We start from the raw sequence: 19,272 nt of genomic DNA on the forward strand, positions 1-19,272 counted from the left end.
ACAGACGTGTACCTGTTGGTTACAATAGAGAGTAAATGAACAAATTTATTAAAATATGTAAAACTATTTTAATAACGCGACTGGCATCGTTAAGGCAAATGTGATTGAAGCTGCAATGAATTCATACCCAAAAGTTAGTTTGTACTTTAATGTTCATTTTATTGTATTTTTACTTTCTATTTTAATATCTTTTGTCGATTTAATCTCTTGATATTTCTTCTTTAAAGTACATGTTTTTTATTTCTGTTCTTTAAAAAAAAAACAGATTGTTAAATATACATTAGTCAAGTTAGCTTTCAAGTGTGGTTCATGCATCTGCAGACAATTTAATGCAACGTGAAAGCATGGATTTACAAATAACGGCTACTTGAAGAAATGTTTAACATGAATAATGAATTATGTTTCACATTTATGAGAATGTATGAAGCGCCAACCATACTTCTGGTTATACAGATATTACCATGGAATCAATTTTAATTTTTTGCTTATTAGATTACGAATATTACACATTTGTGATGTTACAAATTAATTTGGAACAATTTGTTCTGGAATGTATCCATTTATTATAAAGTACTGAAATAATTGTTTTATTATTTTTTTATTACATATATTATGATAATATATGTTCTTTAGTATTTCAATACTCATTATTGAAAAGGTTGTAATACTAAACAAATATTTGAAAAGGTACAAACGACTGAAAACTACTTGGTTATTGACATCAGATTTTTCAAGGAACAGGTAAACCATATTTTATATGTTTTCATCTTTTCCCCAAAACATGAAATAATCCTTCTGTTTCAAAACAATCCTATTATTTTCACATTCACAATATAATATTTTGATAGGGCTTATGATAGAGTAAGTGCTGTATCTGTAACTTTCTCTCTTTTTTTACATGTGTCTATATGTAGATATATGTAATATACATTAGTATATCAATAAAGTATATAACAAACAATGTATGTAATCACTGCAAGTATGAATTTTGTTTTGTTTGCAGCTACTTGCCTTACCTGTAAATCCATGTTTATTTTTATGCAATGATGGAACTTATTCAGGGTATTAACTACATACTAGCTTTGTTATAATAACTTTTTCATTCCTAATTTCAACCTTTCCTGAGCTGGATTCACTTTGATTTTCAACTGTTGAATAAGATCATATATTTTTAAGGAAGGTCCAACTTTGAAACCTGTTAGGTCTATTATTTGGTCCTTAGTGAGTGTCAATAAAGTTTTCCCATCTATTTTACGTTTACTAAAATTATCGCAGTATGTTGCACAATCATTAACACGAAGAAATTGTGCAACATCAAAGACATTCCATTCAGATGGCACTAAATCACCAGTCTCAGAACTTTTCTGGACACCATCTGCTAGCCTTGGGATGTATTTACTAGTGGCAGACGTCACCTAGAAAACATAATTTATTTTCATAAAATATTGCTTAAATTTCATTGCATTAGAATGTTAAGTATACATCTAACTTATTATATGTAAAGTAGCATGTGTGTCTGTATATTATATATTATATGTATGTGTACACAATACCCCTTACATTACGCCCAATCTTTATACCTTTTATCTTAATAATTATTTGTGATTTTTCTTTACACCAAACAAAATCTTTAGACATTAAGGAATACAACTCATTAGATTTTATGCGTATATTGGTAATAAAACTGCCAAAACATTCCAAAATTTGTTGTAAAGTATATACACAAAAAGTATGAACATCATAAGTGAAAACATATGTATATATGTATACACTTACTGACAAAAGTTAAAACATAAAATAATCGTTTGGAAATTACTGTATATTCTTTATCTTCTGAGATGTACTAGTTGGAATTAAAAATAGCATAAAAAGATAACACTTCATACATGAATATACGTTTTTTTCGAATATACTTGTATAAAGACTACAATTAATATTGAGTCAAAGAAACAAAACAAAAGCTTTGTGACAAGAGTTAAAAAATATGTAGACTTATCGCAATAACTAGTGCACACAGTGTACAAATCATATTTGGAGAAGTGTAGTGTCCTCTGTGACGACGTCGAATGTGGTTTGTATTATAAACTGCATTAAATACGGCAAGAAGGCAACATTTAACTAAAACCGAGAACAAAGAGTAGTTGAAATGTTCCAAAAATGCCAGATAAAAATTGACATTGCAAATGTGTTTGATGTGAATCTTTGCGTTATCACGATAATTATACAACGATTTCAAGAATAAAGAGTTGTCAAAATGGCACTACAAACCAATATACTGCGAAAAACAAGGCAAAAACTAGATTATCGGATAAAAATCAATTTGGTTTCGAAAATATTAGTAGCCGAGCAGATAGTCACCGTTTCGACGAAAACAATATTTTTTCACGCAGAGTGTCTAAAAAAATCACTTTTTTTTAAAAAGAATCGGAAAGCTCGGTTGAAGTTTGCTAAGGCCCACGTTAACTGGACTGTTATTGAGTGGCCCAAAATTCTATGAAGTGATTAAAGTAAGTTTTATTCGGAAACGGCTCCAGGAGTAACGTGCGACGTCCTGTAGGACAGCGATTTAATGTAAAATACCTGAAACCAACAGTAAAATGTGGTAGTGGTAATGGGATGGTGTGGGGTTGTTTTTCACGTAACATAAAAAATATACAATAATTTCCAAACGATTATTTTGTTTCTTAACTTTTGTCAGTAAGTGTATCTCTCCAGAAATTATAATTATTTGCTGAAAAAAAGTTCAATTTCTTTAGATTATGAATATTAGAAATTTATTTCTCACATGTAACTACAAAACATATTAATCCTCTCGCTGTTTTGCCCGTATATCATACGGGCAAAGCGAAAGTGGCCTTTGCTATTTTTCGGAGCGTATCGCTCTGTTTATTTCGGTTTGTGTTTACACTATCTGTAGTGCCTCAAACTGTTTATTCTACTATTCCTTAGTTTATATTATATGAAAAATACGAAAATAATGAATTATTTTCCTAATAAGAACTGCATTGGCTGTCACTATAGTTTTGTCTTCGAACTCGAACGGTCGTGTCTATTTTGCTTTTTATGAAGTAAAGGAAAAGTTTCTGTAAGTGTGCTCAAATTTTATATATAAAAATGTTATCTTTTGGAACTTCTCCATTTACTTATATCTAAATACTATTTCACTCAATTACCCGAGAGGAGTAATGTAGTCAGACCCGTTGTATTTCTTAGAGATCACACCACCGATCGTCGATTCAAAAACAAATGCACAGAAATAGTGTACTTTATATTCATCGGAACGTCTTGATGGAAAAAGACGAAGAAAAGACATTCGATACTATTATAAAGACTGCAATGTTGGACTCTGTATACCGTGCTTCCAAATTTACCATACAACGAGTAATTACTAAGTGTACATCTAAAATATATTTTCTTCCTTATTTTTATGAAAAAAGGGACAAAATTAAGTCATAAAAAGATTTGAACATTTGTGAACCATATTTAGTAATTTTATTGAACAGCGAAAGGGTTAAATATCTTTTCTCATTATTAAGGTAAGTATTTCTAATAATATATATTGAATAACTAGAATTTAGTTATAATTATAATAAATAACTGTAAAATGATATTTATAAAATGTATAAATGTAAATCAAAATTAATAACGCGAAAAATATGTTCCATTGTTAAAGATATCCTTTTCTTGTTTTAATTAACTAATAAGTAGAAAACTAATATTTTATACGAACAAAGTTTAATAGGTTAAAATACACTGTTCCATGTTGCGGAGGTATTCTTGGTTACATCGACTTTTCAAAGAATCGTTTTTTTTGTTGTACTTTCTAAAAGTATTGGTTTTCGCATGTATGTCTGTATAAGAGTTTATCCGAATTCGTAAAATTAACGAAGTTATAAATATTTCAAAGAAGACGGCACACAACCCGCAGCGTTCAACGGACAAAGCCTTAAACGCATTTTTCTCGAAACCGTATTTTTTTAAATGGCTAAAACGATACCTGAAGTTCTAATTGATTGATCGACTTCACGTTTGGTGTACCTTTCCGTAGAAGCGCCAATATCGCATAGACCAGCATTACCAAAAAATTATTTTTTCCTTCATTTCTTAGCCCCTGAAACGAATGAACTCGAGAAAATCGAAATTCAAACTTCTGTGCCGCCATTTTTTGATGCTGTTCATGTCATACCTGCATTCATACTATATAATCAAGAATCTAATTGGTTTTTTCCTTTCAAATAAGCAGAATGGCCGAAATTATGTCAGCTAGTTGTACATTTTTTAAGGGAGTGTACTAAATGATTTATAATTCAGTCAATTTTGATTATTTTGACTTAACAAAGACGGTGAATATTCTTAAAACATAAATAAATAGGCGTGTAAAATGCTAATACAATTAAGTCGTATGGCTTCTTTGTAAAAAACTCCTTAAAAAAAAGACCCAAAAAATTACACTTTAGGTTACAATACCCACTTCAATGCAATAGTGGTTTCATTAGTACACATAAGTCAGGGGAATTTTAATGCTTTGAACAGGAATGCTGTACATATTTCGGCCAAGAAACCCCTTTTATCTTAGTATCAAATGTATCTCAAAGACCGAGGGTCTTATAAATCTGAGCTAAACTATCAGAGACCATGTCATGTATTACAGGGTATCTGTTTTAACTGAATCCGGTGGAATATCTCGTAAGTAACTAAAGATATAAAAAACATGTTCTTAAAAACGTTGTGTAGTATGAAGGGGGACACAATGTGGTATAAATAATCTTTTTAGGTAGAACAGCGGGGGAGATTTAAAGGTTGAATTACTTATTTTTAAAATTATATGACAGTGCTTGTTGAGACGAGTTCAACAGTGTGCTGTATTAGGTCATTGAGTGTAGTAGGAAGTTGTAAGTTTGTGAGATGTTGAACAGTCAGATTAATTCGAATCGCGGTTTAGGGTACGATGCCGTAACACGATTATGTAGGGTTTGGTAGCATACGAGTTATGATCATGTTGATCTGACTTCTTCGAATTTCAGTAGTTTACAATCTTCTACCACTCTCAATGACGTTATGTGAAACATCGCTGAACTCGTCTCAACAAACGCTATCATATTATGTATAAGAAAATATAGCAGTCCATTTAAAAAAAAATTAACTGTACATTGAAATCTTCGGCACTGCTCTACCTGAAAAAAAACTACTTATACCACATTATAACCTTCTTCATACGAAATAACTTTTCTAAGAACGTTGTTTTGATACCTTTAATTCCTTATGAGATATTCCACTGCGTCCAGTTAAAACGGGCACCCTGTAAATCGAGAGCAATAAAAAGATAAGATATAAAAAAATAGAGAGTATTTACAGTGGATAATAAAAATAAGTAAACAGTATGATGTTCAATACTAAAATGGAAATAATAATAATGTTTGTACCATTCATCAAGTACATATTTTATTAACATAACTAAAAATTGTACAGAAAACGGAAGTAATTGTATTGTTTACAATTAGTTGAAAATTTAAACAAAATAATGTCGAAAATAAGTAAACTTATGATTCAGTACCCACAATGATAGCCTTTCTGCTGTGACATTTTTGAAATTCTATCTGGAAGAGATAAAGCATATTTTTTACATTCTTCCATGGTAAATTTTTGCCACACTTCTGTGATAAAAAGTTTCAGTTCATTAATATTTCTTGGTTTCTTCTCGGCTATTTTTAATTTAAGTAAAACTCACATATTTTCTATCGGTGACAGGTTTAGACTTTGTGGTGGCCAATCTAATAAGTTAATATTATTATCTTTTATGTAATTCATAACAATTTTAGCTTTGTGAATGGGTGTATTATCCTGCTGCAGGATAAAATCATTCCCTATCAAACGTTTTCCATCTGGAATAATAACTTCTTGCAATAATTTTAAGTAAACATTTGCGTTTATCCTTCCAGATAATGGAACAATTTTTCCAACACCATGTGCCGAAAAGCACCCCCAAACCATTACACCCCGGTCTATTGATTTTAATGATGGTCTTACACAATCGTATGACAACGCATCTCCACGTTTCCTCCATACGTACATTCTACCTGGCTATACTTCATACGAATCATTGATTCGTCGGTCCAAAGTATTTTTTTCCAAAAGTCTACTGATTTTAAAAAATGCATTTCATAAAATTGTATTAATTTTTTCAAATTACTTTTATTTATATAAGGCAATTTTTTTGCAACACGACCATGCTTTCCCGCTGTATGTAACCTTCTTCTAATAGTTTGAATTGACGGAGCATCTTTACCTTCATCTATTAATTTTGCCCGTATTTTTGCAGCTGATAAATGCGGACAAGATGTCGAAATATTTACAATTCTTTTGTCTGTCCGATTTGTTGTAACTTTTCGGCGTCCTGATCTACTTAATACAGAAACTCGATCGACCTTCTTATAAGCAGCTACTATTTTAAAAATAGCAGGTGTTTTTTCAAAAAATTTGGCAATTTTTCGGTAAGAATTACCTTCTTGATGCATTTTTATAACAATTCTACATTCTTCGTTTGTTACTTGCTTAAATTTTGCCATTTTTCTACTATAAAATTATGTAAAAATGAGAGTAATACATCAACAAGTTAAAATATACAATAAAAAACATATAAATAAAAATTTTTATAGATATTTTTCTTTTAAATGTTTAAATATAATATTATTAATAATATTTTATAAATGTACGAAAAAAATAATAAGCTACACGTAACAAATACTTAGGAAACTGTACCTGTTAACAAACTTCTGTAATGCTTGTTAAGGAATCGCCACAGAAAAAAAATGTTTAATGTTAACACTTGAATGAATTTAGCAAGACTGAATGACCAGTGTGTGCAAGGAGGTTGCCACTCGTCAAAAACGTAAACATCGTCAAAGGTCCCAGAGTCATTTCTGTCACAACGATAGTTTTCTATAGGACAAGTTTCATGTTTACTTACTTTCGTTATCCACTGTATAATATACTAATAAGATTTTCTTATTTTTGTTGGAAGAACCATCTCCGTATGTCAGAAATATTTTTATAATAATTTTAGTAAATTAAAAATAAAACTAAAAAGAAGATGATAGAAAACTGTAATTTTGTAGCCCTCGGTAGCCAACTTTGCCCACCGCTGACATAAACGAACGCAAAGTTAACAAATATGTTATCGGTACTCATATAACAATAATTATCTTACTGTACTTTGGTTCTTCATTTTTTATAACATTCTTTTTATCTTTCGGACAAATAACTATGATCTCCTGATTCCATGAGATATACATACTTTTAAATGGTTCCGCAAGAATTTTTCTTCCCCAAAAAGTGTAATATAGGGGGAGTTGAAGTACTTTGATGCAACAGGCACAACGAAACACATTTAAAAGTTCAATAATGAAATGGTTAATAAGGTAAATTAATTAGTATATTAATAAATAATATTAATGATTTGTGTACAGTACAGTTTGCATGGATAAAAAAAAAGTGATCGCATTCTCTGTGCCTGAGGAGTAAACTTTAGTTATAATTATAAGGTTTTCAATATTTATTGTACACATATATCATCTCAGATGTGACTATGTTTTTTGAAATATTTTCCTTTCATACTTTTCGCCTTTGAATATTTTACCTTTTTAATTTGCTCGATGCCTTTATGTACAATAAGGAAACGTTCTAACATTATGCCGACAGCTGGTCCCGACCGCGCGGTACCACCGAGGCACAGAACAACAGAGTCATAAACTCGTACCGCTGGAAGATGCGGGGCGTATACTGGTAAACCGAGTCTCGGGAGCATGAAGAGCATGACTTTGCGAGACATCGGCCCAACGAGCCCCACGGATATCGTAATCTGGAAGGCAGCTCTGTACGAACGAAGCGCCAGACGTATAGTATGGCATTACTAAAAACAGGCTTCACGAGCCGGTAAAACACCGCGACCCTGGAACACATATGTCGACGGGTCGCGGGGGGCGTTTGGCACACGTTGCAACGATCCGTGGTACGCCGGAGAGAGAGAGAGAGAGAGAGAGCGTCGACCAGTAGGGATGGGAACGCTCTTAGACCCAGAACGCGAACGCCGGTCCCTGATGAAGCTGATATTTGCTCCTCGGAAAAATTTCGGCGAAGTCCGGTGGGCTGCCGTCTCGCGTCGCGTTCCTTGCAGACTCTAGGGTGGGGGGAGGGCGCGATCTACTCTATTCCGTTTTTCTCACTATTAAAATCACACACCCAGCTTTCGATTAGACTAGATTCACATGGCGGTGGATTCATTTATGGTCCACCGCGGCTCCCAGGGGAGGTGATCGCCGAACCCGACCACGTCTCTCTCCTTGAGGTCGGCTAGAACGGCCTCCCCATTTATCGCTGTTGGAGTCCCGGGACTCCCTCCTTGTCCTTGAAGGGGGGTGGTAAATTTGTGAGGGGCACCAGAGGAGGGGGGGCTCCTGAAGTATTCGGGACATAGGCAGGTAACTCACTAGGGGGTTGAAATAGGGGACACAGCTCTCTCTCGACGATGGAACGTACGCAAGCACGATGATTCCACCCCTGGTACAGACTCGGTCTGTGGGTGAAGCAAAGAGTGAGCCGGTACTCACTTTGGAGACGAAGGATCGGTTGCCCCGACGACCATACTCCCTTAGCCAATTTACCAGGTAGGGATGGAACGATCCTAGTGACTCTCCGCCCCCCGCGCGAGTACTTCCTCGCCTCCATGTGGCCCGGGCCTAAAAAAGTTGGTCGGGTTGGAAAGCCGGGGGAAATAGTCTCCCCGGGTAACGCCCACCGCAGTCCTATTGCAGGGCTGTGAGTTAGCTACCGGCGTTTTGAGCCACAGCTGCGGCCTTGGGGGGGAAATCGCACTTCCCCTCCCCCGGGAGAAGCGTGGGATTAACTAACTAACTAACCGCTGGAAGATGCTCACGATTTCGGCACGGTCAAGTCGAACCTTCACCGCGCACATTTATTATTTTCACGTGCACATGTCCTCCTGAACCTTATTAACCTTTTCAAGTAATGAAGAATTATTAATAAAAATTCACTGTGCGGAAAAATATCTATAAATAAAGTAATTATTTACTTAACATTGGAACTTAGCATGTACATAGTCGTTTTTGCTATTCAACTTGGTATTTTGTACGTAGTTAATTTTTAGTTGCAAAAGAGGAGTGTTTGTTTGTTTTTCTATTATTTTAGTATTAGTAGTGGTTTTTATAGTTAATGTAATAGTAGAGACACGTGGAGTTTACGGTGTTCAACAAATTCTTGTCGGAGAATTACGACCTCCGTTGGAAAAAAAGTTTCCCGAAATTCCGCCGCACCAGATCAGACGAAAAATCAAACTGGCTTGATCGACTCGCGTATACGGTTGAACTGGTCGTATTCGAGTAATTTCAATTCAAGCAATCACTTCAACCGTTATATTTTGGTTATTTTTCAACATAGGGCTCTGATTTAACGCTCATTATGAAGCTGAAGGAATGTTGTTTTCCAATTTATGCGCAAAATTTTGGTTATTGGTAATAAATATAGTTATAATTAATGTTAAATATTGAAATGCCGATTTGACACTGTTCCCACGTATGAAACAATTTGGAAAAAATACTACTGGATTCCTTGAATCTTCAACTTTAAAATACACTTTTCAAAAAGATGGAGCATTTTCGGGAAAATGTAACAAAAAATAAAGTTTACCATGATGTTCGGCCGCGCACTGCGGCTCAAACTGTTCGACTGATCGCGTGATCTGCACACGCCGTGCGACATACATCATGGTAAACTTTTTTTTTTTAATTGTCCCAAAAACGCTCTATCTTTTTGAAAAGTGTATTTTAAAGTTGAAGATTGAAGGAATCCAGTAATATTTTTTCCAAATTGACCCATATATGAGAACAATGTCAAATCGGCATTTCAATATTTAACATTACTTATAACTATATTTATTACCAATAACCAAAATTTTGTGCATATACTTGAAAACAACATTCCTTCAGCTTTATAATGAGCGTTAAATTAGAGACCTATGTTGAAAAATAACAAAAATATAACGGTTGAAGTGATGTCGTGTCGGCGATTTCCCGTGCGTTTTGACGTTCGTATGCGACTTCGGACGATCGTTATGCGTGCAGTATAACCGCTCCCATTAATTTAGAGGCGTTTGATTCGGTCGAACGTATCGATATACCTAGTAGTAGTGGTAGTAGTAGTACGGTTCTCCCGGGAGAGGGGAAGTGCGATTTCCCCCCCAAGGCCCAGCTGTGGCTCAAATCGCCGTTAGCTCTCAAACAGCCCCCGCCACGTTAGCAGGGGGGCTGCCGTGGGCATTACCCGGGGCTATTATTTCCCCCGGTTTTCCAACCCGACCAACTTTTTTAGGCCCGGGCCACATGGAGGCGAGGAAGTACTCGCCGGGGGGCGGAGAGTCACTAGGATCGTTCCATCCCTACCTGGTAAATTGGCTAAGGGAGTATGGTCGTCGGGGCAACCGATCCTTCGTCTCCAAAGTGAGTACCGGCTCACTCTTTGCTTCACCCACAGACCGAGTCTGTACCAGGGGTGGAATCATCGTGCTTGTGTACGTTCCATCATTGAGAGAGAGCTGTGTCCCCTATTTCAACCCCCTAGTGAGTTACCTGCCTATGTCCCGAATACTTCAGGAGCCCCCCCCTCCTCTGGTACCCCTCACAAATCTACCACCCCCCTCAAGGACAGGGAGAGAGTCCCGGGACTCCGATAGAGATACATGGGGAGGCCGTTCTAGCCGACCTCAAGGAGAGACGTGGTCGGGTTCGGCGATCACCTCCCCTGGGAGCCGCAGCGGACCATAAATGAATCCACCGCCAGTATGAATTTAGTCTAAATCTGTAGCGGGGTATGTGAATTTAGTAGAGTGGAAAGCGAGGTAGAGTAGATCGCGTCCTTCCCCCACCCTAGAGTTTACAAGGAACGCGACACGAGCGGTGGCCCACCGGACTTCGCCGAAATTTCCTCCGAAGAGGGAATATCAGTTTCATCAGGGACCAGCGTCCGCGTTCTGGGTCGCAGGCGCCCCACCCTAATGGTCGACGCTCTCTCTCTCCGGCGCACCACGGATCGTTGCAGCGTGTGCCAAACGCCCCCGTGACCCGTCGACATATATGTTCCAAGGTCACGAATGTTTACCGGCACGTGTGGCCTATTTTCGGTAATGCCATACCTTACGTCCGGCGCCTCGTTCGTGAGAACTGCCTTCCGGAATACGATGACCGCGGGGCTCGTTGGGCCGTGGTCCCGCAAAGACATGCTCTTCACGCTTCCGGGACTCGGTTCGCCAGTATACGCCCCGCTGTCCGGAATCGCATTCGGGCCCCTACGCGTTTTTAATCTACTCAAGGCGGCACGTCCAGGCCCCCGAAGGGTTTAATACCTGATCGATATACCTAACCGAGACCCATCACTAGCTGTATACGGACGACGGGCTAGTCGTCCGAATACGCGTCCAGTGTAACCGTAGCCTAAGACGTGTGCACAACCGTTATTTGTCGTAAAGCAGACTCGATATAGAACAGGAGTATTTAAAACTTTTAATAGCTTAAAATACATATACAATAAATTCCTGATTATCCGACCATATATTTTTTTTCTATATGAAATATAGAGATAAAGCATTAATAAACGAAATTAAATAAAAAAAGCAGAAAAAGATTACCGATTTTTTTGTAAGAAATAACATTTAATAAACATTTTTTGCGTGTATGTGTAAATATATAATAAACATTACAGATACAGTTACATCTTAATTTCTTTCAGTGACTACCTAGAAATGATAAATGATATATGTTGTCGGATTAACCGGCCAGAGGTCCGGTCCCAGAATGGCCGGTTAAGCGGGAGTCTACTGTAGTTGTTTAAATACATCTACTCTATTCCAATTGTTTTCCAATTAATAAAATTCGATAATACACACACCTAGATACATAACCGGATATCATGTCAGTAAAAACGTCGTCTGTTGCTACTTGAAGGTACCAACGATTTTATAGTAATTCGGTTTTACTCGATATTAATCTTCGAATCGTGTGCGTATGAAAATGTAGATTTTCTTTTTTTTTCATTACAATGGTGGATCATTATCTGAATGAAAATTACGATGAAATGTACCGTCCAAATGAGTTTAATTAGTGATACATGTTCACAATTTGCACTTCATTGGTTATAAGTTTCCTATCATATTTCGGATAAAAGATACGTTCCTGATTTTACAGAGGGATCCTCTCGCTATGCAAACCAAAGACCGTGCCGCACTATTAAAGCCGTGTCGGCATGTGTAAATCTGTCAACGGGCTCTCACTGTCCATGGCTCTGCTACGGCGATATCGCCCCTATGCCATTGACAGAGAATTTTTCTTTTCCAATCTGTCTCGAAATTACAATTTTTTACTACACTCCTTTTTATTTTTCTATATTATATCTTTCTACTGTTATATGCTGTCAGCCGCTTACGTTGAATAAGTAAACCGAGCAATGGTTTTGTAATTCACGCACTGAAAACAGCAGTTTGTGTAGGTATTGGATAACTTGGAAGCACGTTTTCGACCAAATCCAGTAACTGAAGAGTCGCAAAAACCGCACATTGTAAAAACGACGGCTATGTAATTTATAAGCTAAAAAAAAGTATAAACCAAATTTCAGACACTTAACCCTTTCGCTACGACTGGTGTCAACAGTCGCTCTTCACAAGACGCCATGTACATACGACGAGCGACTGTAGTCGTTCGCCACAAAACTCGGTATTTTTACACTGAATTTGCAGTTTCGATCTTACTTCGTTAGGCAAAATATAGCTCTGGCCATGTTTTGATTACGTTCTGAGTCTGCAAAAAGCATTGTCAATGTGTCTAAGTTTAGGTATAAGACGTAGCTCAGAACGCTGAAGATTGTCCACGCACAACGTGTACATATACCTTTGGCGTGGCGTTTCGTTTAGTGGGAGCGTTTCAATGGCGTGGGCCGCCTTAACGAAAGGGTTAAAAACGTTAATGAATAGACAGTGGATGATTATGTGAATTTACATCTTCGTAGACTAAGTTTCAAGAAATGTAAAACGAAGACGTTATTAAACGGTATTAAACTTAACTGCTGTGTCTTAGACATTTAAATGCACTTAAGGGCATGATCATCTGTAGTTTAATTATGAATTAAATAAATAATACTCACATTAATATATGATGTCGCAATTCTTTCTTTTGGTGGCGGAGGGTTTTGTATCTCACTCTGAATACCATTCAATGCTTGACCTTGCCCTGTAGTAGGACTGGGTAGTGTTTGATCAGGTCCAGCTGGCTCTTCTGCTGGTTCCGGTTCTCTACTTCTCTGTTCTGGTAAACTTTCTACATCGCGTTCTCTTTCAATCTTTACCCCTTGAGCTGGCTCTAATTCTCGTTCACGTTCACGTGCCGTGCTGATACGTTCGCTGTGCCGAGGTAGAATGTTTTTCGCGCAGGATATTTTGCTGCTTTTTTTCAATTTTCTCTTAGCTTTACGTTTAAGGCCTCTTGGTGATTTTACTAAGAATTAAACATGTTTTTAATAATTCCACTATACTAATATAATTCGAAATACAATTAAAAAATAATGTATATGTTAAGCAGGTAACAGTGGTACCATCGTTTGCTAGAGGTTAATATAATACAAAATTCGGTAAAAGTAAATATACATATCTCTAAATGTATAAAGAAATGTTTCTAGTGATTTACCTGTAGGACTAGTGTTTTTATTGAGTACACGGGGCCCTTCTAATTTATGATCAACCAAATCACACCACCCAACTGGATAAATGTCGGGACTCTGACAATCTAACCACTGATCATATTCATCTTCCCAACCATCAAAGTGGACCCTCAATAACCTTCCAATCACCCTGGTAATAGTAGCAACACAAACTAATCTAGGGTCCATTAAATCAGCAGCTTCAAGCCTCATTCCCTCAATAAACCCATGCTGAGGTATTTCCTATAATATAAGTCATTGTACACTAGAACGTTTATATTTCAGTTTTATTTTATTATTAAACAAGTCTGTATAATTACCCTATTAAATAATTGCACAGGAGCAGGTATAGCATTTGTTTCCATTAAATATGCGTCCCATGTAAATGTAGTAGGATCAAATCCTTTTGGTGGTGTAAGAGGCAAACCGTGTTGAGAACAAAATCCGATTGGAAAAATACAGGGTGAGCATGAATGATAGCAGAACCAATCAGCACCACTTGCATCTTCATCATAACTATCTATACGAATCATTATGTAGTCTTCCTTCAAGACTTGCATAATCGTCGCTGCACATATGGCAGAAAGATTAAGTGGATCAATAGCTTCTATTTTCATTCCTTCTCTAAATGTGTAACCGAGGTGCAAATGATGGTTCTTTGGCACATAAAAAAGATCTTCAGTAGCGTCGTCCTCGCTTAATTTTGACTTTGAGATACGTTCCAAATATTCAGGATATGCATCCAATGTCTGTCCTACCCCTTTGGCCCAGCCAACAGGATGTATAAGGGGGGAATCTTCGTGGCACCAAAAACCATTATCCTCAGGTGGCGAATCATAGTATCTTACATGTAAACGTTTCCCAACAATTCTTTGTATTGTTGCTACTTTTACTTGTGAAATCCTATTTTTATCTACTACTTCCAAATGAAGTCCGCATCTGAAGCGGGACTTCATACTATCATTAACTTTATTATAAAAATTAGTTGGCAGTGTTCTTGCACCTGTTAATCGTCTCATCAGAAAATCTTTCCAGTCTTTGTATTTGTTAGCGATTGCTGTAATAAATGGTTACAGTTAATGCAAATATAATTAACGCCTTAATGAACATTATTTTTCTTAATCTGTTCATGTTTTATCTTATATAGACATACTGATCTAAACTTACTATTTACACTATCCTTACGTTTAGAGAAACGACAATATTATATTACATACATTCTTTAATTTTTCGAAAAAAACATCTGTATACAGTTTATACAAGTACAAACAAGTGTACAGTATATTGCAATAACACACAATTATTACCAGATGTTTTGAAAATATTGCCACTGTTTAATGTTTGTTAAAACTTTGGCTGCATACTTGGAGTTATTGTGACTAATTGTTACTCAGAGGTATGGTAGTGACTTTGAATCGAAAGATAACTAATATTATACCAATATTATGTATAATCAAATATAGTGCTTGAAGATCTAACAAAACAGCAAAGTTTTTAATATGCAGCCGCAATCATAAAGAAATTAATAAATTCCTAACAATATTTACTTACTATTAGGTGGAATCAATGGCTTTCCAATGGTTGCACACCAGCCTACTGGGTGTATGTCATTAGAGCATAATGATACCCAGAAGTCTTTATCAGCGTTAAGGCCAAAGCCTTCGTACCTTAATAAAGCTCTATATCCAGATATGCGTAACACAGTAGCAACCCAAAAGGAGTCTGGGAAAGCTTCACACACCTCATCACAATCTGTATTCTCAACTTCAACTTTCATACCAACTGTTATGTTATCCCATATTTCTGATATAGGTACCTAAAGTTTAAAAGAAAGGTCAATATTTCAAATAGATTTAACGTCATATAATATTCTTATTGCTGTTTCATCAAGAACTGACATGTTTAAAGCAAGATACTGGGGCGGCACAAAATCCAGGTTCTACAAGTTGGGGGGTCCAATCATAAGAACCTGCCATTTCAGCAGTTCTTTTCCTCCTTACAGGTAAATCCTCTGGCATTACTGGTTCAGATATAACTTTTTCTTTTTCTAATTCTACATGCTCCTTTACATCTGCTTCTTCTTTCACTGAAGGCTAAAAATTGAAAACATTATATGTTTTGTATTTTGCAATGTCCATATAAATAGAACTTACATGTTTTGCTGCTTTCAATTCATTTGGTGATGTTGGATTTACAGATGCGGGTGCTTCTGTAGAATGAGATGGACTATATGTGGAATCTGCAGTAGCAGCAGTGTGTTCTGAAGATCGTGCACATGCTCTACTGCAGAATCTGCGTTCTTTTGTGTAAAATGCATGTTTTACACCAATAGCACCACATTTTTCACAAACAGCTGTAATTGGTAAATCTATGGTAAGTCCGGTCTAATCGCTAAGTTTATGAACACACAAGTACAATTGACAGTAACAAAATAATAAGATAGGAACTGAAATTTTGAAACACGGAACAATGTATACTATACAAATCTACCTCATTCAAATAAATCAATATTCAATGGGTTGAATATTTAACCCAAATGTTAAAACATAATTATAATTAGGTGGATTCTTAACATATTGTAAGTTAACATATAACGTACATAAGTAACTAATGATAGAATTTTTTTAAAACTTTGAAGGAACACATGAAAATGAAATCAGTTTCAAAGGGTGAATGCTCCAAAAAGGATATATTTCATTAATGAATTCAATTTTATAACTCACCTATACCATCCTTACGAATTGGAATAAAATTTAAGTCTGTATGTGGCTGATATGCAATTGGTGTCTTTAAAACAAGTCCAGGATGTTTTATTGGTTTTATTTTCCTATTACGATTGTCCTGAGTAGTTTGTGTAGCTGCATTATTTACAACTTGCTCTCTTTCTTCGTCGCCCATGTAATCTTCTAATGTTAAATATTCTGTCATTTCCTGCCTTTCAGATTGAGAATCATATTCCTACAAAGATATAAATAAACAGTAAACAATAAGTAATATGTAAAGTATTAACCCTTTCTTAGTCTAATAAAATTATGAATTGCAATCAAAAAGTATATATTTTTTATATTTTAAATTACTTCCATCCACAATAAGGAATGTAAAACTGGAATTGAGATTGTAATCAATTGCAGGTTCTCTATCAGATTTTTTATTGAATAATAACACTGAACAAATATGATGCTTTTGTCGATTGATTTGTATCAATATTACAACTGTCACTAATGATTGATAATTCATCACTATCCACTTTAAACAGTAAAAATATTACTTTGTACAAACAATATAACATATCATTTAAAACTGCTGAATTTGTGAACATTAATAGTAATTTGTTTAATCAGTTTGGAAGTCAATGTCATATTAACTTCAAAACCAAATCATTTTTTTTTCCTTACATGTTAAACAGAATACAACAGAGATGGGTATAATGAGAATGCTTGTACAAGCAATAAAAAATTTAGAAATCTGTGGTAGATTAAACAGTTTGGACAGTTCCTATTGCCATGCCCAAGTTGCTCTAGAGTTAAACTGTTCGATACTTCATGCTCTGCCAGAGTCTCACTCAAGATAAACTATTAAAGGATTAATATAATAATCAAGCTACTTGCATAAAGGTAATTTAAAAATGAAATAACCCACTTGTTGCATTTCTTGAGCATCAACAGCTTCCATAGGTTCATCTGGTTCTGAACATTCATTAGAAAACTGCGGTTGTAGGTATCGTACCATAGTTGTGGGCGTGATGTGATGATTTCTAATATCCTCATATGGATTTGAACCATGAGAGAAAAATGGACTTTCAGCTTGACGAGAATCCAACATAAGTTCATGAGTAGGTTCACCATGTACCATCATATCTCCCATCCATACCATCCCTAATTCCGGTAATCCAGGGATGGAGGCATACACTGAATTCATACAAATATCCATTCCTATATTCACATAATTATGATTAAAATATTACTTTTAGCCAGATTGTATGTATTAAGAATTTGTAGCGTCGGATAATAAAACTATCAGATTAAAATAACAATTCTATGGCACAGAACAGAATTACTTTATAGAAGTAAATCGACTTTCATATGATTAAGACAGTCGGTGTTCAGTTAAGTGTCTCCCGTACAGGATGCAAAAATTTCTTTCATAAAATGTGTGTAACACCAGGCATAAGGCACACACTACTTTTTAAATCGATATGATTGTATTTAAATACCATTCTGTATTGTCTAATATCTAAAAGAAACTTAAAGTAATTTATTTCTGAAAGCGACGCCGAAGTATTTTAAATCAACATTTATTCAACCTTTTCCACTGGGATACATTTTTCAAGAGGCGATGTTGGTCTTTGCAGATACACCATATCCTGTGTAAAGTATTCAATTCCAGAATCATAAATTACGATGCAATTTAACGCGCGAACATATCACATAGTGTAGGAAAACAAGTACGAACTATTAGAAGCTTACATATTCATGACAAATTAAGGTTTGCAAACTCCTAGTTATTCAAGTGGTGCTCATATTGCTACGCCATCTGATATGAACCATCGTTATTACACAGGATCGGCGGTACATACGAAATTTCTAACATGTTTAACGTAGTGAACTATTAGAAATGTTTATTTAAATATAATGTAGAAAATCTGAAAATTGTTGAATCGTTCAAATTAAATCTTGGGCAGATACTAAAATCAATTGAAATCTAAACAATTGACAGACCAATCAAATAAAGAAGATGAGCTTCAAAGTATTATTTGTTGACAATTTGTTAAGTAAGAGAAATGTATCACAAAACATATATTTATAATAAAGATTAATTATGTATGAATATTTATAATTAATTACTTTCTTATTAATTGTTTGAATACAAAATATTCAAATTAATTTATTTCTATATCTTATTATTCAACATGAGATTGGCATTTACTTCTTTCTGTTTGAATACTAATTAAAAAAGATATGATAGTCAATCGTTGTGTGAATTACGCGATGTAGTTTATATAATGCGATTATGGAAAGCAATAGATACGATTTTGCGATTGTTTCATTGCCACGGGACTTGTTTCTGTCATTGGCTGCGTTCAGAAGACACAACCATTGAGTCCACCGCTGCGAACTGATCAGTGATCAGTTTTCATGTTCTGCTGAACGGCGTGATGGTACCATCATGGTAGTGCTGACTGTTATTGTTTACAAAGTATTACATTAAAAATTATGGATGCAGCCGATGTAGCTCTCCTAACTGGTTTTGAGTCCGGATTAGATTTCAATGTAATCAAAATGTTAAAACCTAACCCAATAGATAATGATTTACAAGTAATAATTCCAATAATTTATTTAAGGAACACTTTCGAATGTCGCGCATAAGTTTTGAAGTAAGTATAAATGTTTTAATTTAGTGATAGTTTTAAAATGGAAAAAATAAAATGAAATACATAATCTACATTATTAGATATTACATTATAAAATAAAAAATATATTTATTAAATTATGGATATTAATAAATAAAATTGGATCC

The 19,272-nt window shown here is 35.3% G+C and overlaps 1 protein-coding gene across 1 annotated transcript; it reads right to left on the reverse strand.

Annotated features, from left to right (window-relative positions):
- Positions 1 to 1,085: 1,085 nt before the first annotated feature.
- LOC107192009 (polycomb protein Sfmbt-like) lies at positions 1,086 to 18,064 on the reverse strand. Its single transcript, XM_015581184.1, has 10 exons — positions 18,059 to 18,064; positions 17,395 to 17,687; positions 16,479 to 16,713; positions 15,909 to 16,108; positions 15,654 to 15,848; positions 15,307 to 15,571; positions 14,076 to 14,812; positions 13,743 to 13,998; positions 13,204 to 13,553; positions 1,086 to 1,415 (listed from the first exon to the last, which is right to left on the reverse strand). The coding sequence occupies exons 2-10, from the start codon at positions 17,683 to 17,685 to the stop codon at positions 1,086 to 1,088; spliced, it is 2,859 nt and encodes a 952-aa protein (XP_015436670.1). The 5' UTR covers positions 17,686 to 17,687; positions 18,059 to 18,064.
- Positions 18,065 to 19,272: the final 1,208 nt, after the last annotated feature.

The sequence above is a fragment of the Dufourea novaeangliae genome, unplaced genomic scaffold (assembly GCF_001272555.1).
Source record: "Dufourea novaeangliae isolate 0120121106 unplaced genomic scaffold, ASM127255v1 scaffold281, whole genome shotgun sequence".
NCBI classification, from domain to species: domain Eukaryota; kingdom Metazoa; phylum Arthropoda; class Insecta; order Hymenoptera; family Halictidae; genus Dufourea; species Dufourea novaeangliae.

What these genes read in the sequence shown, in the direction of transcription:
- LOC107192009 (XM_015581184.1), bottom strand. Translation starts at nt 17,685, where the DNA reads ATGGATATTTGTATGAATTCAGTGTATGCCTCCATCCCTGGATTACCG. An exon ending in AATTCGTAAGGATGGTATAG is followed by an intron (nt 16,109 to 16,478) that starts GTGAGTTATAAA and finishes TACCAATTACAG; the next exon opens with CTGTTTGTGAAAAATGTGGT. An exon ending in TTGCGACATCATATATTAAT is followed by an intron (nt 1,416 to 13,203) that starts GTGAGTATTATT and finishes TATGTTTTCTAG; the next exon opens with GTGACGTCTGCCACTAGTAA.